The sequence below is a fragment of the Solea solea genome, chromosome 4 (assembly GCF_958295425.1).
Source record: "Solea solea chromosome 4, fSolSol10.1, whole genome shotgun sequence".
NCBI classification, from domain to species: Eukaryota; Metazoa; Chordata; class Actinopteri; order Pleuronectiformes; family Soleidae; genus Solea; species Solea solea.
In genome coordinates this window covers 13,556,905-13,582,983 of record NC_081137.1, presented here as the reverse complement: position 1 = coordinate 13,582,983, position 26,079 = coordinate 13,556,905, and the positions used below count along the sequence as shown (strand labels likewise).

At 40.8% G+C, this 26,079-nt stretch overlaps 3 protein-coding genes across 4 annotated transcripts; 2 read left to right on the top strand and 1 right to left on the bottom strand.

The window, feature by feature from the left end:
* Nucleotides 1–43: 43 nt before the first annotated feature.
* On the bottom strand, nt 44–7,090 carry LOC131458984 (ABC transporter F family member 4-like). Its single transcript, XM_058628385.1, has 5 exons — nt 6,684–7,090; nt 5,758–6,031; nt 5,523–5,650; nt 4,253–4,292; nt 44–4,169 (listed from the first exon to the last, which is right to left on the bottom strand). Exons 1-5 carry the CDS (start codon nt 6,872–6,874, stop codon nt 2,514–2,516), a joined length of 2,289 nt encoding a protein of 762 aa, XP_058484368.1. The 5' UTR covers nt 6,875–7,090; the 3' UTR covers nt 44–2,513.
* Nucleotides 7,091–7,576: 486 nt separating this feature from the next.
* c4h11orf54 (chromosome 4 C11orf54 homolog) lies at nt 7,577–11,060 on the top strand. Its single transcript, XM_058627608.1, has 8 exons — nt 7,577–7,729; nt 7,824–7,922; nt 8,572–8,645; nt 8,747–8,848; nt 8,966–9,142; nt 9,458–9,607; nt 10,418–10,534; nt 10,672–11,060. The coding sequence occupies exons 1-8, from the start codon at nt 7,663–7,665 to the stop codon at nt 10,843–10,845; spliced, it is 960 nt and encodes a 319-aa protein (XP_058483591.1). The 5' UTR covers nt 7,577–7,662; the 3' UTR covers nt 10,846–11,060.
* A 766-nt stretch (nt 11,061–11,826) lies between these two features.
* Nucleotides 11,827–25,568, top strand: akap10 (A kinase (PRKA) anchor protein 10). Of its 2 annotated transcripts, XM_058628053.1 has the most exons (15): nt 11,827–12,056; nt 14,402–14,449; nt 15,272–15,457; nt 17,563–18,054; nt 18,588–18,686; nt 18,786–18,870; nt 19,307–19,430; nt 20,082–20,218; nt 21,640–21,784; nt 22,442–22,609; nt 22,844–22,953; nt 23,524–23,606; nt 23,881–23,933; nt 24,102–24,194; nt 24,282–25,568. In XM_058628053.1, exons 1-15 carry the CDS (start codon nt 12,035–12,037, stop codon nt 24,285–24,287), a joined length of 1,851 nt encoding a protein of 616 aa, XP_058484036.1. In that variant the 5' UTR covers nt 11,827–12,034; the 3' UTR covers nt 24,288–25,568. The 2 variants fall into 2 exon arrangements, with proteins under 2 accessions (XP_058484036.1, XP_058484037.1); XM_058628054.1 differs by lacking the exon at nt 24,282–25,568 and having other exon boundaries at nt 24,102–24,200.
* The last annotated feature ends 511 nt before the right edge of the window (nt 25,569–26,079 follow it).

The following is a 26,079-nucleotide window of genomic DNA, read 5'->3' as shown; positions in this document are numbered from 1 at the left end:
TTATAATAAGAGACATTATATAAATACTCCTTCAAAATAAAAGTCCTTATTGTATGTATTTTATTCAAAATACAATTGTCATTATAATAAATGTGTATTCTTAAAAATATAAGTGTTGACAGTGTGAAAGGACATCAGTCCAATACAGTCATTGTAGACTTTTAAAACTATGGAGCTGTTAACAACACATTTGTGCAAAGACATATTTCTCCAACTATGTAACAAATGTTCTTCTCCCATATAGAAAAAATAAACAGCCCTGACTCGACTAAAATGTTGTTGCAGATTTTTGTTTACATTTTTACAGTCTGTGCATAGCGAAGCATAAGATATACAGGGTTTTTTAAATAAAATTTTGCATTTTTATCTGCCCAAAATCCGATCCAGTGATCAGACCAATAGTGAGTATCATATTGTCTCCATTAATTATCACCATCTGGAAATCAAACACCGTAAACAGGAAGACAGGCATAATTTGTGATGTGACATTATCTGATGTTTGACGATCATTCATGACAAACACTGCAGGTGACTGTCTGGGTGAGACATGTTCACAACAGCAGAATAATCTCTGCTTGATCCCGGTGAGGGGGTGGAACCTGACTTAAAGATGCAGTAGGCAGGACACATTCACTCGCTGTGGATTATCTGGAGTTTCTCCTCCTGCATTCTCGTGCAAGCTCACGCGGTCGGACATTATCCAGAGATTAGATGAGGGAGCTGCTTGTGAAATCAACTCGGAGTGTTGTGCATGTCTGAAAGCAGATTTACTGTTTAATGATAAGAAAACAAAAAATGACAGAGTTTCCTCTTAGAATTGTAGATAAAGTGACACTGATTTTAATTGCATAACATTAGAAAAAGAGTCAGTTTCCATGTCCATGTGCCCCATGTTTAGCTTGAATCATTATGTTGATTTGCTCTAGAATTAATTTTCAACACCAAAAAGGTTGAGAGCTGGGTGAGTAAAAAAAACAAACATGCTTTGATACAAAACAAGATCATGCACATTAAATCTGCATACCTGGTGGTGATTTCTGTTGCTGATGTTATAATTGTTGATCATCATGAACAGACACAATACAACACTACTTGTGTCAAGCAATGCTATTGGACCTGACTGAGGGAGTGTTTGTGTGTATACAGCATTAAGATGGATCTGATTGCTACCCGATCACGGTAGAGCTGAAACAATTACTCCATTAATCGATTATTAATCAATTACTAAACGAATCGTCAACTATTTTGATAATCATGTAATCGGTTTGAAGTTTTTTTTCATGATTAAAACAAGATTTATGATTGTTTCAGTTTCTTCAATGTGCATATTTTCTTAATTTTGTTGCTCCATATAACAAAGAAATCATTAAAATTGAATCATTTTGGTTTGTGGGCAAAAGAAGACAAATCATTTCCAGATTTGACAAAAACGGAGCAACATTTTTTAACGTTTTCTGACATTTTATGGACCAAACGATTACTTGATTAATCGAGAAAATAATCGACAGATTAATGGCACATCCCATGTGCTGCCATACCAACAACAGTGTAAGCGGCAGGTGAAGTCGAGCTATTGTACAGACTCCTCTGTGCACTGTTGTCAGTCGGAGCCACCAACTTATTTCTGCTTACGTAGTTGTTGTGGGTGGAGCGGAGACACATCGGAGACTCTTTGCATTTACACTTCTGTTCAATGTGGTCACAATGGGTCTCCCACCACCTCCCAAAGTACTTATAAGTGGTCAGGCACTATCTGATTGCACTCCTGTTTTAAAAAGCCTTTGTCACTTGGACGACAAGGGTTATTTTGTGTTAAAAAGTTCTCCACAAAATCCCAGTAGTGAGTTCATCTTAAGTCCTCATATGGATTGTCCTTCCTGATTCTTTCTGAGGCCGATGCTTCAGACAGTGAAGTCTGAAGCCCGATCAAAATCATCATCAGTGGTTTTCATTTTTTTTTTCTTCTTTGTCTTGTCTCTCCCACCATCTGTTGCTGATTTTTTAGGTGTGTCTAAAGACGGTGAGGCATATTTGGACATGTCCGTCATCAGTTTGTCAGTTGTTTCATGAAGAGCACTCTGACGTCAATCTTTCCTTCAAAGTCCTGCTCAGGATCTTTCCTCCTCTTAAATATCATGGAAAACACTTACAGCAAACTGAGCAATGCCCACACAAAACTGATTTTACTGATCTGACCATTCCTGCCTGTTCCGGGGACCCAAGACCATCTTTTCCTGCTGCACAGATAAGCTCATGACGCAGGAGCCAGCTCTAAAACTACATCAACTTGACTCTTGACTCTCTCAATAAACGGCGCTTCAACAATCAACTTTGTTTCTCCAACTTTATTTCCTCATCACACACTTAACGACAATTTTTGCCACGGCATTCTTCTTTTTCCTGACCACAACATGAGATTCTGCTGAACTTCCAGCTCTTTCTGCTGATTCGGTCTCAACAGCACTCGTGCTGACACTGAGCTTTCCCACCCCACAGGAGCAAGAGATTTTGAATCAGGAGATTCTTTGTTCCCCATGTGTCTGAGCATCTTTTTCCTCTGCATCAGCATCGAGGAAGGAAGAGGCCCTCCTCTTTTTCTTTTTCCGTGCAGACACAGAACCGTCGCTTTGTGTCACGGTGTCTTCTGTGACATTTCTGCAAGATTTTTCACTTTTCTTCTTCTTCTTCTTTTTCTTAGTCACCAGTTCAGTATACTCAATGTCAGGCCCTTCCGTTATTGTCAGTGTAGTATCAGCATCATCAAGCTTTTCCTTTTGGTCAGGCGTGCAAGAAATAGCTTCATCCTCTGAGAGGTTTTCCCTTTTTTTCTTTTTCTTCTTCTTCACTGACTGCGCCGGGCTTTCTTCCAAGGTTGCATCATGAGACAGAGCTTCACCATTTTCAGGTTCCACTATAACATCATCAGGAGGAGTTTGCCGCTTCTTTTTGTGCTTTTTTCTTTTCGTTTCACAAGTACTCGCCAATCTTTCCTGTGAAGATTCAATATTTTCCAACTCCATCACACTCAGTTGTGCGTCTTCTTCACCTTCGTCTACAATTACAATCTCCTTTTCTTTATCCTTTTTCTTCTTCTTCTTTTTCCTTGGTGTGTCAGCATCGTCATTTAGAGGCTCTAAAACTGTGCCAGGCTGTTGCGGCTCAACACTATTGTCATCCTTACTATATTGCCTCTTTTCCTTCTTCTTCTTCTTTTTGCCACCGTTTGCCTCGTTACTTGTCAATAAACTCAGAGAGTCCTTTTCCACTCTCACATCAGATTCCACGATTCCATCCTCCTCCTGCCCTAGATGATCTGCTGTCCTTTTTGTCTTTTTTCTCTTCCTTTTTTCTTGTTTTGTATCAGGAGTGCGTCTCACAGCGTCATCATCAGAGAGGGACGCCAGTTTCTCTCTCCCGTTTTCGTCATTAATCTCCATCTCATCACTGATCTGTGTTGGCAGAGGATTCTCCTCGGACATGTCGACAGGTCTTGCAGTGGGAAGACACTCTGGCTCTTCCGGACTCTGGCTGCATGTTTCTTCTACATGTTCATGATCTCTTTTTGATTTATTCTTCTCCTCTCCCCCCATTTCACTGTACATAATATCATTAGCAATGTCACGTGGGAGACTTCGAAGAAGAAGGCTTTGGCTTTCAGGTTCTTCTTCTGCTTGTCCTGTCTGGGACAGATCTGTGTGGGAAACACCTGCTTGTGGCTCTGTTACATTCAGAGATACTTCTGAGCCATTTAGTGTGCGATACCTTGGACTTCTCTGTAGCTCCGGTAGTTCACCAACTGTAGCATCACTGCTGTGACAAAGCTCTTCTTCCCTTTCTTGTCTTTCAGCCAACCTCTTGTTTGCCCTGGTGAGACGTCTCTCTGTGTGTGGTGGTTCAGTTTGGGCCTGGATACTTGTGTGACTGGTCCTCTTTTCAGCCTGAGCTCCACGAGAAGGACCTCCATCATCAGAGCTCTCAGTATCTGAAAACATGGCCTTATCCTTTAATGTGGATTCCTCAGCCTGTATTTTTTGTCCTGTTTTCCTTTGTCTTCCAAGTGACATTCCTCGTCTGTCATTATTGCTTTTCCCTCTCTGTCCTTTTACGCTCCTGTTGCTTTTCTGTGGGATGCCCTTTGCTTTTGATGCTGCAACAAATATTTTCCTTTCCTGTTAAATGACACGTGCAAAAAAAGGTCAGAAAATATAAAAAGTGAGATCTATTTTTGCTTTGGTTTCAACAAGAAACTTACCACCACTTTGATGTCCACACTTTCTGACCTTTCTTCTTCTCTGTTAACAGAAATAGGTGTTTACTGTCAATGAATCAATTTCACCTGACCTTTTACAGATCGCACCTTTTCGTGTAGGTTAAAGAAAGTCAAGGTGCTTTGTATGAAAACTATATAAAAGGAAGACAGAAGAAAAATCATGATTTCTGCTACTAGGGGTCACACAATCAAACAATAATAAAAAGCCTAGTTTGATGACGTCAGGAGGTAGTGTGGGACCATGGGAATTTCTGTCTTGTTTAATTCCTCGGAGCATTATTTGCTTTATGGGACGTTTTGAGTCAACGCATCAATCCATTAGTGACAATTATACACAATTTAATAAATAAAAAGACACACACTGGCTAATTATTAGTTACAAATATTTCCCTCTTAAACTCTGACATTTCAAACGAGATTTGCCCCAAAAGTTATGTCAGAGCGTATGAAGCAGATACGGGTAGGAATCGCCACGAGACACCACGATACGAAATGATCACGATATTATAAGTCACTATACGATATTAAAACGAGAAGTATTTGTTAAATCCTGCATTGAGATATACTCACACAACAGCTCTAGTGAGAGTGAGCACTTGGCACCATCTAATGGACTGAAACGTCAATTGACCTTTTTATGCTAATCCACAAACTATTTAACGTTTCAGTGAAAAAATGATATGCTAAACATAATCAATATTTTGTGTTTCAAAGGTGATGTAATTTCGGCATGCAAAAGCAGCGTTATTTCACTGTATCAACCCCCCACCCCCACCCCTTAAGTCTGTTACCTTGAACATTAGTATGGATCTCTATGGATTTAAAGAGTGTGGGATCCTTTCAAGCCAATTTAAATACATTACTCAGCACATTATATAACATTAATCGCATAATTTTTTCAATACTTTAATACAGAGATGTTTCAAATTATATCTTCAAAATATGATGCCCAAACAATTATTGGAATTATTAATATTGGCCACTGATATATAACCCTGATAAATAGCCAGGCTCGAGAAATTAGTGCTATCTTCTCAGAGTATAAAGTCACACACTTCAGTTTATAGTATACAAAAGCTGTCTGACTGAGATTAAGTGATGACTATGTTTTTAAGACATCGTCGACTTAAGCATGCATCCAATATACAAAGTGAGCCTTTCGTTCAGTGGCTAAAATCTGTTTCCTTGTTTCCCCACTGGAAGCCATACTAACAGCGGACCATAACGACCCTGAACTATCCCTTTAACTTACTCTGACAATGGCGATATGTACTCCCCATCCGTGTCCACTGTAGGTAAAGATGACGGCACATCATCTCCTTTGTCATTGTCCTGCCCCAGCTCTCTGGCACATTGAAAGAAGCCTCCCATTGAAAAAGTCTGCAAAAAGAAAAGACTTCACCACTAAATAATAGTGACATTTGCTAAAGGTAAACAACAGCCAGGAAATTGAAAAAAAAAACAAAGCATATTTTTTTGGTCCTTACATGAAGGGTTATGTTCTGCCTGGTAGTAAGCTGCCGAGTAAACTGAGGATTCTTTGACCTCTTCCTCTGTGGGAGGAAGGGAAAGCTGTACTTTGGCAGTGTGACTCTCTTTATTTTACTCCTCTTCTTGTAAGTTCTGGAAGAGGACGATGAAGAATCACTTTCATCCTCCTCTCCGTCTCTGGGAGACCTCAGGTTGCAAGAACGTTGTCTTCTTGACCTCACGGGCTCAGGTACTGGCTTTTGAGTTATGAACAGGTCGTCTCCAGAGTCTCTAGGGATGGAATCACATGCAGCATCAGTGTGGGGGGCCTTTTCAGGCTGCTGTCACAGCAGGAGCTGGTTCATCACATTATCATACCACTCACATCTAAACACCTTGTTAACAGAGGCTCTCATACCATCTTCTGCCCCTTCTGCACTGTAAAAAAGCATACCACTACAACTAATTGATTAACCTGTCAATTATTTTCTCAATTAATAGGTCAATAAAATTTCAAAAACTGTCAAAAGCAGTATTTGAAAAATTACAAAATGATCTACGTTCTCAAATGTCTTGCTTTGTCCACAAACCACAATTATTAACCTATAAAAGGTTTTATAATTAAAAAGCTTTTTTAATTATTTAATTATATACTGTACATTTTTATTAGTAATCGCTACAGCTCTAAAAAAGAAGAAGAAAAGAGCAAATCGTAATCATGCTCTACAAACACCACAAAAAACAAACAATACAGACACAGAATTACACACAGATTAAAATTGAGTATTATGGGATATGTCAGCTGTTCCCATAATTTGACTACAGATTCTTTGATTCAAGCCAATCTATAAACTATAGCAAGTGTTAATTCCTTGATGCCTTTTGTAAAAAGCACATCATGACAGATAGATGAATGGATCACTGAGAGACATGAAATTCTTACATTCCAGCATCAGCTGGGCTCTTATTATCCGACACTTCATCCTGTTTGCTCGGTCTCCCCGAAGACTCGCGATACTGCGATATGTACTCCATAGTTACGTTTTCCGAGACAACGTGGGGTGACTTTGCTGATGAAACTTCAGCAATTCCATTTGACTGAGTGCAATTCAAAGATGTACGCGCTGTAGCCATAGTGAAGCGAAACAAACAGACAGAATATGAATGCGAACACTCCCGGAGGCTCCAACGAAATAGTTGCTCGAATTACGCTCTCACATTACATGTCTGCTGTTGACGCATAATGGTGATATTTGCTACACATTATCGTTAATAACGTACATGAAGTCGCTAACCGCGACTACGCATACAAAAACACAACATACACATGTGCGGTCTCAAAACAACCAGGAAGTGGTATGTGACGTAAAGTCATGTGACCAATCACCGGAAACGGGATAGCAAACTAACAGAAACAAGAGGTCACCCTGTTTTAACTTCCGCTTTCCCCTGCACTGATTCCCCGTCCTCCACATAATTGAACCTGACATATAATCAAACATTATCTGTACATATGTGTACTTGGATTGATATATTTTCTACAAATATGTTAAATATAAACCTAAAATATTAATGTACATTTTTATTGATATATTTTATTGATGTAACAAAAGTGGCTGATTAATAACGTGGAAATAGATTGTCTATTTACAGAAAAGTAAAAAATATTGTATAAATATCTATTTCCTTTACTTATTACTGAAATAATTAATATAAAAAAAAACATCACGAACTTATATATACAATATTACCCATGCACGCAGTACTCGTTCGTGACGAGGAATCATGTGCTGGGATGTTAACTATCTTGCTATTCATTACTCTTCGGTTGAACTTTAACCATACTGTTGTGCCCGCTTTATCAAACTCTCTTTCCTGCCCTGCAAACAGTCTGTGGGTGCATTCACCCCTGAAGCACAGATATGGCAGACATCAGCAAAACCGAGAAAGCTCAGCTGTTCATTCCAGACCTGCAGGAACTGCAAACTGGTAAGGACTTCAGCCAAATAGGCAAATGCAGGTTAATAAAACTCGATTGTTTATAACAGCAGTAATGGTGGTGGTGTGTTTTTGTTGGTTTCAGTATTGCAAGCAGGACTGGAAGACAACTTTGCAGAAGTTCAGGTCAGTGTTGTGGAGTGTCCAGATCTCACTAAAGAACCATTCCACTTTCCTGTTCAAGGTATGGGCACACTACAGGCACACTCCATTCATATCCCACCACTTCCACACATTGAGACATTACACACCTCAAACACAAATGCTAGAAGAAATCAAATCTCTCTCGCATATGTGTTTCAAGAGACATTAGGGGGCAAAAGGCACCCGGAGCATTAAAACACTGATTTTGCACATGTATGTCACTAGAGGGCTGTCAGATTTGTGTCACGTGATAGGACTAACATTTGTTGTTCCAGTGAATCAACCACTAGAAGCTCACTCTCACTGAAAGCATGGCCACCAGCAGGGACATAAGGAAATTTTGATTTTAGTTTACAGTGTACAAACTACTTCTGTGTACTGTGATTTAAAATCACTGATTTTCTCTGTGGACTTTGGTGTGGGGAGTGAGTGGTTTACTACGCACATTTTCAATTGTTTATGTGGTTTATTTGTGTGATAAATAACATATCACAAATATCATAGTCTCAAACAAGCACAGATCTTGATCTTTGAGTGGCAAATTATCGTTTTTTTTCCTTTCTCCCTGCTGGCAGCCATGTTTTCATTGAGAGCAAGGGTCTGTGAATGTTTCCTGGCACAAACAGCACAGTCAGCACTTAACTGTATGCAACAAACACTGAATTAACCCTTTAATGCCACTTTTGAAGGCTTATGTGGAAGTCCTAGAATCACTGATGTGGGTGGTGTACCGTACCTCATTCCTTTGGTTCAGAAGCACAAGGTAACTATTTTTTCCTCTGCACATTAATGCACTATCGACAAATACTGCAATACGATAGTATGAATTCACCTGTAGTTAAGCGATACACCTTCTCCTCCCAGGAATACAACATGAACACTATATCTAAAGAGCTGGAGCTGCCGGGAGCTTTCATCCTTGGAGCAGGAGCTGCTCCTTCCAGGATAGTTGGAATGAATGCAGAGGTTATTCACCTTCACCACTAAAACTTGTTTCTTTCATGCTGCTAAAAGCAACATTTTGGCATCAATAAATTGTGCCATGTTGTCATCGTAACCTCTGACTTCTCTTCTGATCTACAGCTGATGCCTCAGGTTCTCACAGAGGCGGAGGGAAGGCCTGCAGTGGACAGCAGTTACATGGCCTCCATCAATCCGGCTGATGGCCAGTGTCTGCAAGAAAAATACAGCGAGAAATTCTCTGACTGCAGCTTTGGTCTGTTGGCTAATCTGTATGCATGTGAAGGGAAATCTGGAAAGGTATCAGTCTCACCCGAACACACTAGATCTGTAGCTTTTGGCCTCAGAGAACGAGGCATGATGTGTGCAGTGCAGTTTCTTGAGAAACGCGTTGTCATCGTTATCTCAGCTTTTTGGCCAATGATGAACTGTTTGGTTATATTTAAACTTTGAAGAACAATGACCAACCAAGTTAATAACCAAGTTGTCTATGACCTTTAGCCCCGTCACCACACATGCGTGCTGTGAACATTCAAAAGAATAAATATTAACAAAAAGAAAGTGATTATAAAAGGTTGACTTTGCAAAGTTTTCCTCACTCATGTGCCTCCACAGGTCATAGAGGTGCGGGCCAAGAAGAGAACAGGAGGCCACAGTATCGTAACAGCCTTGAGGAAGACTCTTGAAAGCCACTACCCCGATAAAAGCCTGGCTCTCGGTGGCACGTTCATCATCCAGAAAGGGAAAGCTAAAATCCACATCATGGTAAATAATGGATATTAATGACCGTCCTCTATTTCAAAGAGGTTAAAAGAAGTGCAGACACATCAGAAGTGTCATCATAAAGCACAATTTGTAGGGTGAATGAAATAAAACATGAAACACTGACACACATACAGGTCTGAATGTTCCCAATCCAGATCCGCACACAGAAACCACACATTTGGAGGTGGTATGAAACCATATGTTGCCACTAATTTTTTTACTCTTCTTATTTCTCTTTTCTAATGATGAAAACTAATTTTATGTTGCATCCATGTGAGTAGAGCTTTGATGCTGTGGGAATAATGCACAACTCCCTATATGGACATCCTGGGGATGTGTGTTTATAGGTCACATATGTGTGTTTTGTCTTATGTGTTGTCAAAGTTCTGATTAATTTGATATCACATTTTAAGTAGTGATATAAAGTAGAAATAGTTGTGCAGAAGTCACAAAATAGACCGTTTTTATTTGACTTTTGTTTAGAAAAGCGAACTTTGAACTGTAAAGTTTCCCAATTCCACAAATTCAATCTGATTAAACATGTTTTAGTACTTTTTGCTCAGGTGTGTTTATATAGTTGGTGAATCTGATGAAACCATTTCATCAGATTGTCTAGGTTGACATTGAAGGGTCATCAAGACTAGAAAAGTGTGGTATGATATACACAGTATAGTATACAGACCATTTAGTAACCCAACATAGGTGTAGCTCATGCTGCTGACTGTACAGTACAGTCTTTACCGATTGTACTGATACTGAAACATACAGTGTGAACATGATGTTATTCATTTTTTTGTGTTTTATCTTTAGCCAAGGGAGTTCTCAGTCTGCCCACTCAACACGGCTGATGAGGTCAACAGCTGGCTTAAGCACTTTGAGGTCAGCGCTCCACTCATCTGCCTGTCAGTGCTGGTTTCCAGAGATCCTGTGAGTGAAGTGAACTCTTGTTACATTGCAATAAGTCACACGAAACAAAATGGCTTTTTGTTTTTTTAGCACGGATACGCATCTGCAACGTGGGCTGTTTAGTAAACGTTGTTTTCTTTTATTTGGTGTGGATCCAGGGTTTGGACCTCCGCGTGGAGCACACACACTGCTTCAGTCACCATGGAGAAGGTGGACACTACTACATAGACACAACCCCCGACAGTGTGGAGTACCTGGGCTACTTTGTGCCAGCAGAGTTCGTCTATCGTATTGACAGACCCAAAGAGACTCATGGAGTTGGACGAGACTGAAACAATTAATGACTTAATCATATGAAATGATTTAAATTTCTTTTTTTTCCCTCCTAAATTTCCTTAAGTCTGTCTTTTAATCTATCTGCATGTAAAATCGTTATTTAGAAGTAGTTCTGTTTGAATAATTTCTCTGAAATATTTCTCCAAAATGTCCCACAGTTCTTTGAAAGAAAATAATTGCAATTCATGAAAATAAAACATCATGAATATTCCCTTGAGTCCTATTTATTCATCTTGGCTGTTTGTTCACATCACATTTTGTAGTCAAAGTCAACATTTGTTCCCAGTAAATAAATAGTATATGTGTGATTTTGACACGGCGATGCTTGCCAACTCCGTCATCATGATTAAAAAGGCATGACCCAGCCTATGGATGGACCACACACACTGTTGTTTTCTGTTACTTTATGTCGAACTTAAGTACTTTTTGAGGTACAGCATTATTACTGATCCACGGGTGCAACAATTTACAAATGACTGGATTAACAGCTGAATTACAGAATTACAGTTTTGTTTAATATTCTGCTTTTACTTCATGAAGCCTGACTGACAGGTTTAAGTGCAGTTTCATAATAGCAAAATGTTAACTAGATGTAAAATAATTGATTAATCTATGGAGTTACATGTAGAAAAATAAGGCTTAGGTTGTACCTTTATGGAAAAACCAACACTATATTTTATGGATTTTATGGACACTTCCTTACACACTTACGTTTCTGAAACTAATGCACTAATGCAATCATCATCAAGATGTGTTCAGTCAGCTCTATGATTAAGCTAAAAAAAAAAAAAATCAGTAGCAGCAATGTAATAACATAAAATGTTAAAGAATAATCACACTCTCTGTAGGATTCTGGGAATGATTCTCTTATGTGGCACAGTGCAGTAAACCTTGAGAAACCTCTATGTCCTTTCAGAAACAGCGCACTCCAGCGACCACAGCTGGTAACACACCATTTCCCACAATGCTGCTGCCGCACTAGCCCGGAAGTGAGACGTTTATTGACAATATGGCCGTGGACCTGGGCTTGGATTTGGGGAAAATTGGGATTTGACAGCGGGACTGCGATATAAAACCGTTTCCACCGTGGGCGTGTAAGGAACAGGTGCATTTGAATGAAGGGAGCCGTGAATCCACGGGACGGTGTCAGTGAGCTGAGGAAACGTCCGGAGCGCGAAAGCCATCATGTCGTTTTTCAAGAGGAAAGGTGAGGAACAAGCTTTCCAGTGTAAGCTGCGGCGCCAACACTAACGGCGGCTGGTAGCTTACCCGGTCCGCTTCAGTGCTCTTGATAACACTTGAACACTGTGGTCAAGACTACGGCTCATACAGCCAAGAGCAGACGGTGGTGTGTGTGTGCGTGTGGCGAAGTGTGCTTTCCTCCACCTCCTCCTGCTGCTGCTGTTCTGTGCAGTGACACGGTTAGCTTAGCCGTGGCCTCTCTCTCCCTTCCTACCTTAAATACGCTACGTGTTATCCCGGGCGGCAGTAAATCTACTAATAGGCACTGTCATTGTCAACAACAGACTATAAACACATTGTACTTTTCTAAAATAATGGCGTCTCACAGTTGACTGTCCTCTTGGCTAGTCAACACAGGTGTCGGAGCTGTGATGTGGCTGCTCGTCAAGGTAGCTCCAGTTTTGTGCATCATCAAAGACATTTAACGAGCAAGAAGTCAGACAGAACTCTCTCAAAACCTGCATTTATGAAATAGAGTCGTTAATGGTCCAGTGGTTAAATGTCTAAAGTCCACGTTGATGGAGTTTAATCTGCCAATGATGCGGCTAACGTTAGCATTAGTGGTCAGTGATAAAGCTCAGTAGAGGGACATCACAGTTGGCATGAACAAATTATAATGAATAATATGGATTTATCTGGTTATACATTACTAGGAACAAAGCACAATAGTTATAATATTTTTAAAGCTAATTTTGGACGCAAGAAACCAGTTCTGACCAAAAATGGAATGACCATAGGAGCCATTCCAGAATATCAACATATATTGAAGAGGAAATAAAGGAAATAAGAACAAAACAAATTTTACTTGAAATTATCAACCTTAATTACTTTTACATTCTAGCGCTGTTTTGAAATGCCAGAAATGTAGCAGTTATGCATGCATGTACTGAGTGAGCAAGTGCAAATGTAAACAATTTCAACTCATCAGTTCTTTCAATAGTTTGACTTTCAAAACTGAAACTCATGCACGTTTTACACTACTACTGAAATAGTTTCCACAGGAATTGTTTATCATTTTAAAAACTCTGAGGTCTTTGATTCTGTTCTGAGCTGCTACAACTCCATAACACTGTGAGCTCTCTGTGTTTCTCTCAGTTGCCTCTTTATAGGAGTACATCACACTTCAGCTGATGCAGTGTAATAAAGACTGAATCAACACATTATTTGTGAAGGGAGGATTTATTGGAGGATTTCTGCATCAGAGAATTTACTAATTAACTGGCAATGAAGTGTACTAGAATAAGAATCACCACATGTGTATTCTCTACACCATCCTAGTGTATTTTTAAAAGTAATATTCCCTGCTCTATGTTTTTAAGAAGCAGTATATTCAGTTGCTTCGATTTAAAAATTACACAAATATAACGGTTATGTAATGAAGAAGCAGTGATTAATCTGAACACTGCTTCCCCAGAAAATCAGTCTGCACTTATACAGAGAGAGTGGGGTTATTTGTTTCTCCTCTTATATTACAGTGGTGAAAAACAGCTGACACAGCAGGGCCCCAAAATGAGGAAATACAAGAGAGTGCTGTAACAATGCTCTCAAATGGGATGACACACAGGAAGAGATTGGTTTCCGGTGATGCATTTAAAGTGTTGTCATCTGTATCTGTAGGACCCTAACATGCTTTTCAGCCAGCCACTTGATGAATATTTATTTAGCCCTCAAAGACACCTTTTTTTGTACAATGCCTCAGTTTAGTACAGCAAAGGTTTTTTAGAGCCGAGACCATTTAGAGAAGACAGCTATTTTCTTTGACAAAGAGCTTCTGATTCCTGGCTGATGTGTTTACAAACAGCTCGGTTCAAAATGTCTCTAAAAAGCCTCTTTTGTACCATTTATACTCGGGCCTTTCTGTCCATGTCTGAAATTGATACTTGGCTTGACAGATAAATAATCTGTAGACTTGAATGGTGAGTTGAACTGATGAGTGCTGGCCTCCAGCCACAGAGCTTAGATTTGGTGTCATTGCATACTTTTTCCACAGATGGTCATTAAGTCGTAACCTTCAAGAGGAGTGAATGCTGAAGTCTCGTATCAAAGCACTCTCGGTTCCTATCATTCGGCAGGACTGAGAGGGCTTTTACATATCAGAACAGTCTCCCTATTTATTTTCACTGTTGCTATGTTTTAGTTTCCTCACAGTATCATTGCATAACTGTACAGTATAATGTGCTGTAGTCTTTTCAGTGACACTGCATCACCTTACCCCTCAGTCTTTTTGCTCATTCATCTCGCCCCATATTGTGATGAATATGTTTGTGTGCTTCTCCAGTTACAGTTCTGCTCTCCTTTTTCTTCCTACAGCCAAAAGCAAAGAACCTGAGAGAGTTACAGATTCTAAAGTCAATAGAGGTGAGTTCACACTTACTTCACTGAGCTTATTAAAGTGTCACACGATCCTGTTGCATTGAAAATGCTTGGTTTTGAGGACTAATACATTGATTACACAAAATATTATCAATTTGTTTTTTTCTCTTGGCCTTTGATTTGTCACACATCTGTATACTAACTTTCATGAGGAATAAGGATGGCTCGATACCACTTTTTCCTTGTCAGATACCAACAACCTAGAGTATCGACCCATACCGGTTCAGTATAGTAATTTTAACGTAATAACCAGTACACTGTTAACAACACATTTGTGCTGATATATTTACCACTTTGCCATAACAAGCCATTTTAAAAACATAATGCTCCAACTGTATTATAAATATTCTGCCCCATTAAGAACAAAAAACAACCTGTTTTACCGTCTGTGCTTAATGAAGCATTTATGTGAACTTTACAGGTTTTCAATTGAATCACATTATAAATTTTTCTTTTTCACTGATATTTAATCAGATCAATGCTGACACTGATCAGCTCGTCCCTACTGCAGAAGAACTTCAAATAGCTATTTACATAAGATGACTCTTAGTATGTTTAATCACTGCTGTTTACATGGTCACAAGGACCAAAACTGTGACCTCAAGCTTCGAAGTGAAACGCATTCACTGTCAAACAAACACTAACCAGTCCGTTGTCTCAGCAAGCTCACACACCCAGAGGCTTCTGTGCATTAATCTGTGGCTCCTTCTAAAACCTTCACGAAAAAGACCTTTTCATGGAGTCACAAAATGTAATATTAATGCACCACTTGTTTTCTTTTTGTTGTCCTCCGTCTTCCACTCCCAGCTCCAGCCAACCCTCACTCTCCTTCATTAGGACTTCGGAACCACCATGCCATCCAGGAAGCTGCAGGGCCCAGCCATGTGGCAATCAACGCCATCTCTGCCAACATGGACTCCTTCGCCCGAGGTCGCACCGCCATCCTCAAGAAACAGCCAAGCCACATGGAGGCCGCACACTTTGGAGATTTGGGTACAGCTCATTTTCTTTGTGCTCAGTTTTTAAATAACTTTCAAAAGACCAATCAAACCCACCATCATATAAATATGTTAGATTAGTAACAAGAAGTTTTTGTTTTAGATATAGAGACTTATTAAGATATTAAGTATGAACGAATACATTATGAGCTTAAAGGGATTATTCAGTTACTTTTCATGATGGACTTGGCTTAATGTATGACTTGAGTGTCATTGTTAGACAGCCTTGTTTTGACTGGAATTTGAAGTGACATCAGCCTTACAATCTTGTCGTCACTCGGCGAGGAAAGATGCTCCTCCCTTTCACCAGTAAGGCACTAAACTTGAATTCTCTGCGTGGATACTGGATGCCCTCTTACGTATGTGTTGCTGAAATGTTGAGCAACAGCACCGACCGGAACTGTACGAGCAAGTTGTCCAGAGAATAGCAGCTGTGAGTCAGACGAGGTGGTGGAACCTGTGCTGCTGCCTGGACCAACAGCGTCTGACAGAGATACACTAAGTGCCAGTGATAATTCTAGTTATGTGTGATGATTGATGATTCAATGCAGGGAAGGCAAGTTACTTTAATTATTAGCTTGTCGGCAGCTCTAGCAGTTTACCACGTGGTTGTTTTGATAATAACAGCTTTCATTGTAATGTTCATGGTGGCATTGACTATATCACCTTAAAAGTCCAGTGCGTAACAATTCATCTAACAGTGAAACGGCGTATTGCGACAAACGGAGGACTCCACCTGTCCTTTCTTCTAAGCATGCCAGGGAACTACAGTGGCCCTCACATTCCAGAAAGGATGTAAAACACTCTTTCACTTCTCTCTCCCCTCTCCCCACCGTTTCTACCTCCTCCTCCTTCATTGGTTTATGCATCAGGTTTATCTAGGTGGAGCCGTTCTTGTTTGTTTGCGTGGTGAGCTTCCGTTTCGAAACAATGCATGCTCTGGCTGGTTTGTCCATTCAGGCTGCTGAAGAAATACTTTGGCTACCATAAAGTAAGGCCTTGGCCTAAAGTGCATATAAAAGGATTATCCTGAGGCTATGAAAACGAACAGTTATACACGTATACAAACATACTTATGGGTGCTAGTATAATCATTTGTTGCAAATAGCACCTCCTACACACTGGACCTTGAAGGAATATGAAGTGGCAGCATGAGTGACACGGTGCTGTTTTCATAGAGCAAACAAAACACCACAAAAACTCCACCCACTTGCTCTGACTATTCCAGTGTCATGTTTGAAATCAGTGAGCTCACTCCGGTTTTCTCTGCATGTGGATGTATTTGTGTTTGCAGACATGATATTCATTTATTTTTAAAAAAATGAATATGGCATCCCTACAAAATTCAAAATTGTAAGTGTTTAGATGTGGCTGGAGTTTGTAAACTTGTCAAAGGTTGATGTCGGCACCTCCTTCAGTGCTGACCACTTCATATTCACATGAATGACGGGACGGACAGGACACAGATGCTGATGTTTGATTCTGAAAAGTTTGTTTGGGTTTAATCATCTGTGAAATTGCATAGTCTAAGGCCACCTTTACACAGACGGAGAGCAGGGAATTCACAGACACTCCGGAGTTTGAATTCTGCTCGCGTCAGCCTTCAGCAAGCACCACATTATCAGTTCAAATGAGAGAGCTGAACTTCCATTTCTCGTTCCAGCTTTGCATTTTATCTTCTGTCTAGTTTGACAGCTGAAAATTGTAAATAGCAGAAAGTGCAGTGCTCAGTCTACACTCTATTCACTCTCCATTGTACAGTTGAATCTAACTGCCATGAGAAGAGCAGGGCAATTATATGCATTATACAAAGTTGTAGTATTATTGTTTTACTCATAAGTTTCTTCTTAGTAAATTAATTATTTTGAATTGAGATCATGTAAATGGGAGCATCATAGGTTTAATAAAATATACCAGGCTTGTTACATTGCATTTCTCTTATTTTCCAGTTATTCACTTGTGGTATAGATTAGAATTACACGTTTGACACAGTTTTTCATGTGTTTTCCTTGAATGCAAGTCAAATGACGCGTATAACATGCTCTTGACCTCTGTAGTGGGCATTTGCCAAACCTATACGTATGTATTTGTGTGTTTCAGGTCATTCCAGTGTAAACTATCTGCCACAGGAAACTCGCTCTCGTTTATCCAAGACGTTGGACCAGGTCCTCCAAGACAATGTGGCAGTGCCCCACTACATGCATTTCGTGGAATTGCAGGGTGCTGACCACATGGTTCGGTTCTGGCTGGAGGCTGAGAGTTTCCGCTCCACCAGCTGGTCTCGAATCAGAGCACACAGTCTAAACTCTGTCAAACACAGCTCCTTGGCTGAGCCCGTCCCCACCTTGCCAGATGGTTTAGAACACCAAGCAACAGCCCCACACACACCCAACACCCTCTCGCGGGACAGTAGCAGCGAAGGTTCCTGGGTGCCGACAGAGCGGCAGGACTTCTCAGGCACAGACACGGGCTTGAGACCAGGCACTCCTCGAGCAGAAACACCCAGCAGGCAGGCAAACTCCAGGACAGGGACTCCCTGTAAAGTGCAGTCTAACAGCACCCTGCGGGACCTCTCTGACAAACTCATGAAAAGTGAGTCCGCTTTAAATAATCCCCTTTTATGTTTCTCATAATCCATGGATATTTGTAAATGCTGAAAGTGATTAGGACATCTTTTCTAAAACAAAGGGACATTATTATGAAAGACAACTTTCTGTTGTCTGGTTGTTCAACCAAAAGGTGGAATAGCTGTGCAGAGATGTACTTTTAAATGTTTTATTATTACTGGGGCAATAAAGGTTCAGTTGGAATGATAGGAAATTGTGAATTTATGTTTAGAAATTGCCCTAAAAATAGATGTTACATGTATTATGTAGACATGCCAGTGTCAGTCAAGCTCTTTCCAAAGATATGGAAATGTCACATCATTGGGTCACGACATGAAACAATTATAAATGTCACATTTCCATGATATTTTAAATAATTTTGTTTGTTTGACTGCCCCCAGCATGCCACCTTGTTGTGGTTTTTCTACAATATTTTAAAAGGGACTGAACTATACTTTAGAGTGTGCACCACCAAAAGCATCACTGGCTAATCATGCTATTTGCTTCTGTGTGTTTCAGGTATAGAGAAAGACGCAGTCACCATCTTCACCAAGTACATCTCCCCAGATGCTGTGAGGCCGATTCCCTTCACAGAACAGATCAGAAACGACATAGTTGGTAAGATACGAATGCTGCCACTATGTATGTGCAGTTTCTGAAAGACAAATCAAACTTGGTCACCATGTCTTAAGTGATATCCCCGTTCTAACACTGCAGCAAAGATCTGTGGAGAGGACGGCATGGTGGACCCAAACTGCTTTGTCATTGCACAATCGGTAGTCTTCGCCATCTTGGAGCAGCAGTGAGTCTCTTCATTTTCTTGAAAAGCACATTCTCGTACTCGATTCATCCGCTGTCACACATTTTTCAAAAAACCCAGTGAGACTCTCATGTTGTATACTTGTAGAATATTCTTGTATGACATGTTTTGTCGCAGTGTGCGATTGAAAGTCACCGTCTCCTTGTGTCAGGCCAAACATATTCACCTGGTTGTTCTCTTAAGTCTTTCTGCATCTGCTTCCCATTGTGCTCTCAGTTAATTTAAAGTCTCTTCCTCCTCACTTTTATCAATTGAGTGAAACTTTTTGCAAAAGCGTAAATTAAAAACTTTGCATGAAAGTCTCCCCATCACCGTGACTCGAAATTCAAAGTGTGACTTATTTTCTTTTTGGCCTTTTACCATCCTGATATCCACAGTAGCAGCTGCACTCATCTTCCATTTGCGCTTTGATTTCCAGGCACTTTAGTGAATTCCAGCGGAGCCATCATTTCTGTAAATACCAGATAGAAGTGTTAACGAGTGGCTCGGTGTTCCTCGCTGACATCTTGTTTTCTGAGTCAGCGCTCTTCTACTTCTCAGAGGTGAGTGGGCTCAGTGGTTCTCGGCACATCATTTATTACATTACATAATGTTTTATCGCAAACACATAGCCACACTGATGTTGTTAACGGTGAGTCATGAAGGTGACACACAGAGGCTGTTCAGCTATTTACACCTGGACAGTATTTGAGTATCTGAAGTCTCCCTAAGTTGTTTTGTTGCCCTCAGCAGATGTTTTCACTAAAATGTCTTACAGGACTATTGCAATACACCACATGGTGGGGGACAATTTGTCACCATCATGTGTTTGTTCATGCCATTTTGTTGCAGAACGAAAGTAGCATCACTAGCTGCATACATGACGGTGCTAATAGCAACTGCCTCCTCTCTTCTTGTTTCCACAATCAGTTCTAGCAGCAACATAGCACTGATAAACAGAGAACACATGACAGCAAAACATAAAAAAACACAAAATAATTCTGCCTTTAACCATCCATGTCACACAAAAGTGAGTATGAACATGATGTCCAGCCCTCCATACACAAAGTTTAGCAGATAAGAGACTTCAGTGGGAGAATTTCTGTCATCATGTGCACAGGACATTCAGTTAATTGTGACGCAATGATGTCGCAAACCTGCACGTGCGTGTGAACATGTCAGTTATCCCATGCTTTGTATCTCCCTCCCTGCAGTACATGGAAAAGGAAGAGGCGATGAATATACTGCAGTTCTGGCTGGCGGCAGACAACTTCCAGAATCAGCTCGCTGCTAAAAGGGGCCAGTACGATGGTCAGGAGGCTCAAAATGACGCCATGATTCTCTACGACAAGTAGGTGTTTTTGACTGCTGCTTCTCACTCTCATCCAGTTGTTTTATTTTAATGAAAAGAGTGGGTTTGATTTAATTTGCTTAAGGCAAACCAGGACTGTAAGCACATTTGAGTTATTATCCTTTTACTTCAGTATTATTAATTGTTCCCTGCCTCAGGATTATGGAAGTAAATTAGCATTCTTGCTGATAATGCGGGCATCTTCACATCTTGTATTTTACTCCTGATGTTCATTAACATTTTGCTTTCCTTATCAAATAAACTAAAACATATTTGGTCGTTTCTACCATGTGCAGTGTATACAGTAGCTGCAGTTTAATTACACCCATATTTATTTAATTCTTTTTTTTTATATATATATAAGATTCTTGATAGTGCTGCTGCTTTAACACTACTTCCATCATCATCAGCAAAATAGTCTGCACACTGCTAATTAGCTCCTATTCTGCTTCGGCAGCAGGAACAGTCTTGTATTGCTTTAAACTTAATTATGTACCTCAATGACTTATAATAGTTCATCACACAAAAAAGAAGCAAATATAACCCTTTACTTTACTAAGTACACACAATATATATGTAATACAGCATATGCATACTATATACTACTAATGTTTGAACGGTTTTCCTCTTATATACCAGTTATGTGATGATATATTTACTTCCTGTATTGTAAATGTGCTTTGTTGCTTTTAAACATGAATGTACCTGTAACTGGTTAGGGAAACCAAGAGTAAACTGAGCCAATTGACCCAACCCAAAGGACAGGTCCCTATAACTTGTTTTTTTATTAACATATTATGGTCTGGAGACCGAGTCGATGAGGGCACACAATACTTGAAGTAAAGGATCATGTAAGGTGTTACGTCTTCCTGGCACATGGTACACTGACCTGTCTTTTTTGTATTTAACATATTGATCAGAGAGTGTAAAAATCAGATGTCCCTATTTTTATTTGAGCATTTGACTGCAGTCTTTAAAACCCCTGATCTGTTATTGTGTTGTTGTCTCGCCTGTGCTCACTGGGGCTGCAGCGGTGAATTGATTGCTCAACGTTGTTTTTCATTTCTGAAAACGAACCGAGAATCTAAGTGACAGATTAATTCATCATAAAAATGGTCAGTTAATTGCAGTAGTAGCAGGTGGTAGGTTTCAAGGTAGTCGGGAGTATGTGGCAAACACTGCTTTGTCATTTGATCGCTCTTTATTTTAATCCCCAGGCCTTAACTTGTGTCTTTGTTCTAATTAAAAGGCCCTTTTCACACTTTTGCCTTCTGATGTCTTTGGGGCATCTCCTGGGACACAACATTATCTGTCCTTTTCTTCTTCATTTTGTCTTCTGTTGTATTGGTTTTTATTTGGGCAGTGCATTAAAATGTATAGGTAAATAAAACAGGTGCTGATTTTGGTTGTTTCCTCTCCAGGTATTTTTCACTCCAAGCTACTAACCCTCTAGGCTTCGGCGATTCTGTGCGGATGGAAATAGAGTCAAATATCTGCAGAGAGGGCGGGCCTCTCCCCGACTGTTTCAACACTCCACTCAGACAGGCCTGGACAACCATGGAGAAGGTCAGATTCCCTGATAGCCACCCGACAATGGCTCTGCAAACTGTGCTCGTTTAAGAAAAGAGGAATGGAGCACTATAGGACGTAGAAATCTGCAGCCTGGCAGTTTCGTTGCCAGTTTTCAAGTATATGGTTACTTTGAGACAAATATCATCTGATTTATGTAGCCTTAGAATAAACCAATTAAATGGTCTTTAGGCAAGGGCCTTGTTTTATGGAGGCTTACTACTAAAATGAAGGAGGGCTTTACCCACAGAAACTGGCTCCTCCCACAGAAACTGATGCACAAACTGGAGGAAATGACAGAGAAATTTGTTTACATATTTTCTGATATGCAAAGGCCACTGTAGTTCGGAGTCCTCACTTTGTTGCAGTCTGTGGTCTCACCATTAGATGTCACTAATTCTTACACACCGGACTTTCTAAAGCACCTGCTTGTGTCATCATGTTTTTAAAATCAACTGTTTAATGTGTTTAATAGGCTCCTCCTCAAGTTTTTATGTTGCAAGTCACTGACTAATTGTCCCGTTACACTACTGACAAATGCACCTGCATTACACGAATGAAACAGAAGGTTGACACTGTAAAGGTTCGTCGTAAACCTCTTGTAACTTGTGAAATATATCAGGCAGCTCATTACCCTGTTTTACATTCACTCAGGTGTACATGCCAGGCTTCCTGTCTAGCAACCTTTACTACAAATACCTGAGTGACCTCATCAACTCAGTGCGGGCGGATGAATTTGTGAATGTCAACACTCCAGGTCAGAGCGGGCCCGCGGACAACGACCGCGCAAGTTCAAATGCCAGTGAGGGCTCTCAGACTCAGGTGAGCCCCCCCCCCCCCCACCTTTAACCCACATCTTCAGCCTTTTCCCCCCTATCTGTTGACATTTAAAACTGCTCCACCTCATTACGTCAATAATGAAGAAGTCTTTCAGTTAATGCCAAGGGTTTCTAGTCATTCCCGTTGTTCAGTTGTCTTCATCGAAAAAAAAAAAAGAAAAAAGGGAAGTTACATGTGATGTTGCTAAATGTTCCGCTTATGGTGTCGTCACTACAGCAAGGTGCAAGAAAGGCAGTGATCAAAATCCTGAAGAACTTTGATGAGGCGATCACCGTGGATGTCGCCAGCCTGGACCCTGAGTCCTTGTACCAGCGACCATATGCTGGGTGAGCCTTGTGTTTCTCCTTTGCTTTCAAAGGGCTGAATACAATTCCCCCTTAAGTTTTCTTGTGATTTTAGGCTTATGTAGTAGTCGAATGAAAAGAAATGAATGTAAAACATCAGGTCAATAGAAAACATGATGGGTTCTGCTTCAGATTTGTATAAATACACAGCTAAATCTGTATTTTAGATGACACCCCAAAAATGATCTTTCACAGTTGAGCCTTTCATTGTTGTTGTAATATGTAATATTGTTCCTTTGGCTGCTGCATGCCTGTATCTTGTTATCTTTGTTTTTATCAATTCTGGCTCCGTTGTCGGCCATGACCGACACTGCTCTGCTAACCTCTGATAGCTGCGTCCAGCACCAAGCATCAGGGTTCATCCACTGCAAGCATTAAAGGGACAAATATGCGTGAATGCTTGATTATCTGACGGACGTGCTCCCTCACTGGTGTTGGAAATTCTGTGACATGAGTGTGTGTGTGTGTGTGCGTGTGCGCCTGAGGCTCAGCTTTGTCCCATTTGCTCTGTCTGCTGTCTTCAATCGTCTTCCTCTCCTTTTGTCTGCACAGGAAGATGACGTTTGGGAAGGTGAATGAGCTCGGCCAGTTTATCAGGGAGGCAGAGCCAGAGCCCGATGTGAAGAAATCCAAAGGCATGACACACTCACTCTTCTCTCTCTCTCTCAATTCTATCTCCATCTGTCTCCATGTTCTCATTGTATTTTTGCCCTCACTCTGTCATATTTAATCTCCTTCCTCCTCACACCTACTTTGTGCCAGTGAATATAAACTTCCTCTGTGGCAGCCTCCACTCTCCTTACAGCTGATTCTTAGCTTACCAGACATTTGGGCTGATGAGAAACCTGTCATCTAGTCACTAGTCTCCGCTTGCTGATGTTAGTCTCGCTCTGCTCGTCTCTCTTTCAGGCTCCATATTTTCTCAAGCAATGAAGAAATGGGTTCAAGGCAACTCCGATGAGGTGAGGCTGTAAAATGTTAAATAATCATAAATGATTCAGCGCTTCGAGGCTCTCAAGGGTAATGCATTCAAATTCACTTTGTGACGTCACTGTAGGATGTATGATTTATTAAAGTCTGTAGATTACAAAAAGTCTTAGTCAAAGTTATTGATTAAGCTGTGACTCCAGGCACAGGAAGAGATGGCGTGGCAGATTGCCAAGATGATCGTCAACGACGTTGTCCACCAGTCGCATCACGACAGCCCTGGCCAATCCACCAAGGTATGAAAAGCTTGTTTTCGGTATTCTTGCTTGTGTGTGGTGATGCATTTATTGACCGCAGTCCAACGCTCTTTTGTCTGTGTGCAGTTATGACCCTGCAGATGATCCAAATAAAAACGTCACTCACTCCCTGCTAGCATCAGCCAGGACAGTGACAAACCTCGCACAGGGTTCACCTGGTAACGAACTGCATCACTCTGAGAACAAACAAGGCTTTTTCTTATCATCACCTCCCTGAACACCAAGTCTCCACGCCTACAAGTGTATGTGGTTGAGAGCTTGAGTGAGCGATCAGGCTGATAGTCTCTTGAAGTTCAAAACTCCATAATAACACTATAAAGGTACACGTGTAGTCAGGAATAAAGCACCAGACTGAAGGAAGTCCCTCCTCATGATGGAGACGTTCAACACGAAGCTGGAAGAAAGAAGCAGCATCTCCATCGGGACGCTCACCGCGCTGCTATAGACGTAGTGTTTGTACAGTGTCTCATCTCGGACCTATGGAGGATGGGAAAAAAAACCAAACAAAGACTGAATTTCCCTCGCTCCCTGATGCCACACCTGCTCACACCTTTTTTTTATAAGCATTCCTTGTTTTTAGATGAACGGTTGTCGTAAGGGACGACTGGTTAAGTATCAGTTCAGGAGGGGGTTGTACAACTTTTACATACGCTTCTCCTCCACCTGCATGGAGTGGTTTTTGCTGCTGCTGGTGCTCCCTCGTGTGAGCTGTGTTACCTTGGCTGTTAAAGCTGCAGTCGGCAGGTTTGCTGGGAAAAATAATTGATTGTTTAGTTTCACCCACGCGTGGGGGGGGGCCTTAAGATTCTCACGTTTTAGGATTGCAGCACTAATTTAAAAGCGGAACTATGCAGTATTTTTGCCCTAATTTAACAGCTTCGGAGTCATTGTGATGGTTAAATGTCTTGTAAAATGTCTGTAAGTGGAAAACCAACCTTGCAAGGTCAGGGCCGCCGTCCCGGAGTCCTCCCAATCAGGAGGCTGTACGAAACATTTATTGCTTTACGTCACTACCCACACACACACACAGTCTATCCAGGTACCTGCTATTCGATTATGGCAGCAATAGCGGTGAAAAAGGAGCAGTGAAAACCGAAGAGGAAACAACTGTCTCACCAAGCGAAAAAAAACACTGAAGCATGCAAAACGGATGCCAACAGCATGGACATGTCTCCACAGCTTAAATTTGCTAGACAATGGATGGATGAATGTTTTGGATGGTGTTGTAAAAACTCCTAAACTATAGGGGGAGCTCCAGAGAGACCTGAGGGAATCTCTATATCTTTGAAACTCTCTGCTGATATCGTCAGGCGTCAGATTGGCGTTACAGTCCGACTCTTTTAGACTTTTTTTTTTATTATTTTTTAAAGGTTTCTTTGTACTGTTGTCGGTTTTTGTTGGTGCTGGAGTAATAATCATTCCATCAACGTGAACTGTATGCAGAGTAGGCGCTTTTCTCTCTGACGGGCTCGGTGATTTGGTCAGATCCTCTGTTCTCTCTCTCAGATTCCTTGATGTACTTCAGATTCGGGGTGACGGTTGAGCGCAGGTGTATATCAGCGTTGTAGTAGTGAGCACGCACACACCCACAAGATGGCGACGGTTCTTCACTGGTTAGATAATGAACAAGGAGGGAGATAATCCAGTAGAGAAGGGTGCTAGCAAGCTAATGCAATTTTCCTAACTTGCAAACCGAGACGCTCTGGCACCGTCTTCTCTGTGCCAAATATTCCGCTTCTTTGCGTTTTTCTTTGTGTTTGGATACAGGCTGTGCGTGGAGAGCAGGAAATCTGTTTGTGTGTGTGAGGGAGAACGAGAGCCGACTGATAAATTGTGTTTTTAAATTGTGTTGAGAAAAAAATCA

Coding starts and splice junctions, on each gene's coding strand:
- LOC131458984 (XM_058628385.1), bottom strand. CDS start 6,874: ATGGCTACAGCGCGTACATCTTTGAATTGCACTCAGTCAAATGGAATT. Junction 6,032..6,683: donor AGCCCAGCTGATGCTGGAAT/GTAAGAATTTCA, acceptor TTCCATCCCTAG/AGACTCTGGAGACGACCTGT. Junction 4,170..4,252: donor GTGTGGACATCAAAGTGGTG/GTAAGTTTCTTG, acceptor GTCATTTAACAG/GAAAGGAAAATATTTGTTGC.
- c4h11orf54 (XM_058627608.1), top strand. CDS start 7,663: ATGGCAGACATCAGCAAAACCGAGAAAGCTCAGCTGTTCATTCCAGAC. Junction 9,143..9,457: donor GTGAAGGGAAATCTGGAAAG/GTATCAGTCTCA, acceptor GTGCCTCCACAG/GTCATAGAGGTGCGGGCCAA. Junction 10,535..10,671: donor TGCTGGTTTCCAGAGATCCT/GTGAGTGAAGTG, acceptor GTGTGGATCCAG/GGTTTGGACCTCCGCGTGGA.
- akap10 (XM_058628053.1), top strand. CDS start 12,035: ATGTCGTTTTTCAAGAGGAAAG. Junction 18,055..18,587: donor CTCTGACAAACTCATGAAAA/GTGAGTCCGCTT, acceptor TGTGTGTTTCAG/GTATAGAGAAAGACGCAGTC. Junction 21,785..22,441: donor CCTGGACAACCATGGAGAAG/GTCAGATTCCCT, acceptor ACATTCACTCAG/GTGTACATGCCAGGCTTCCT.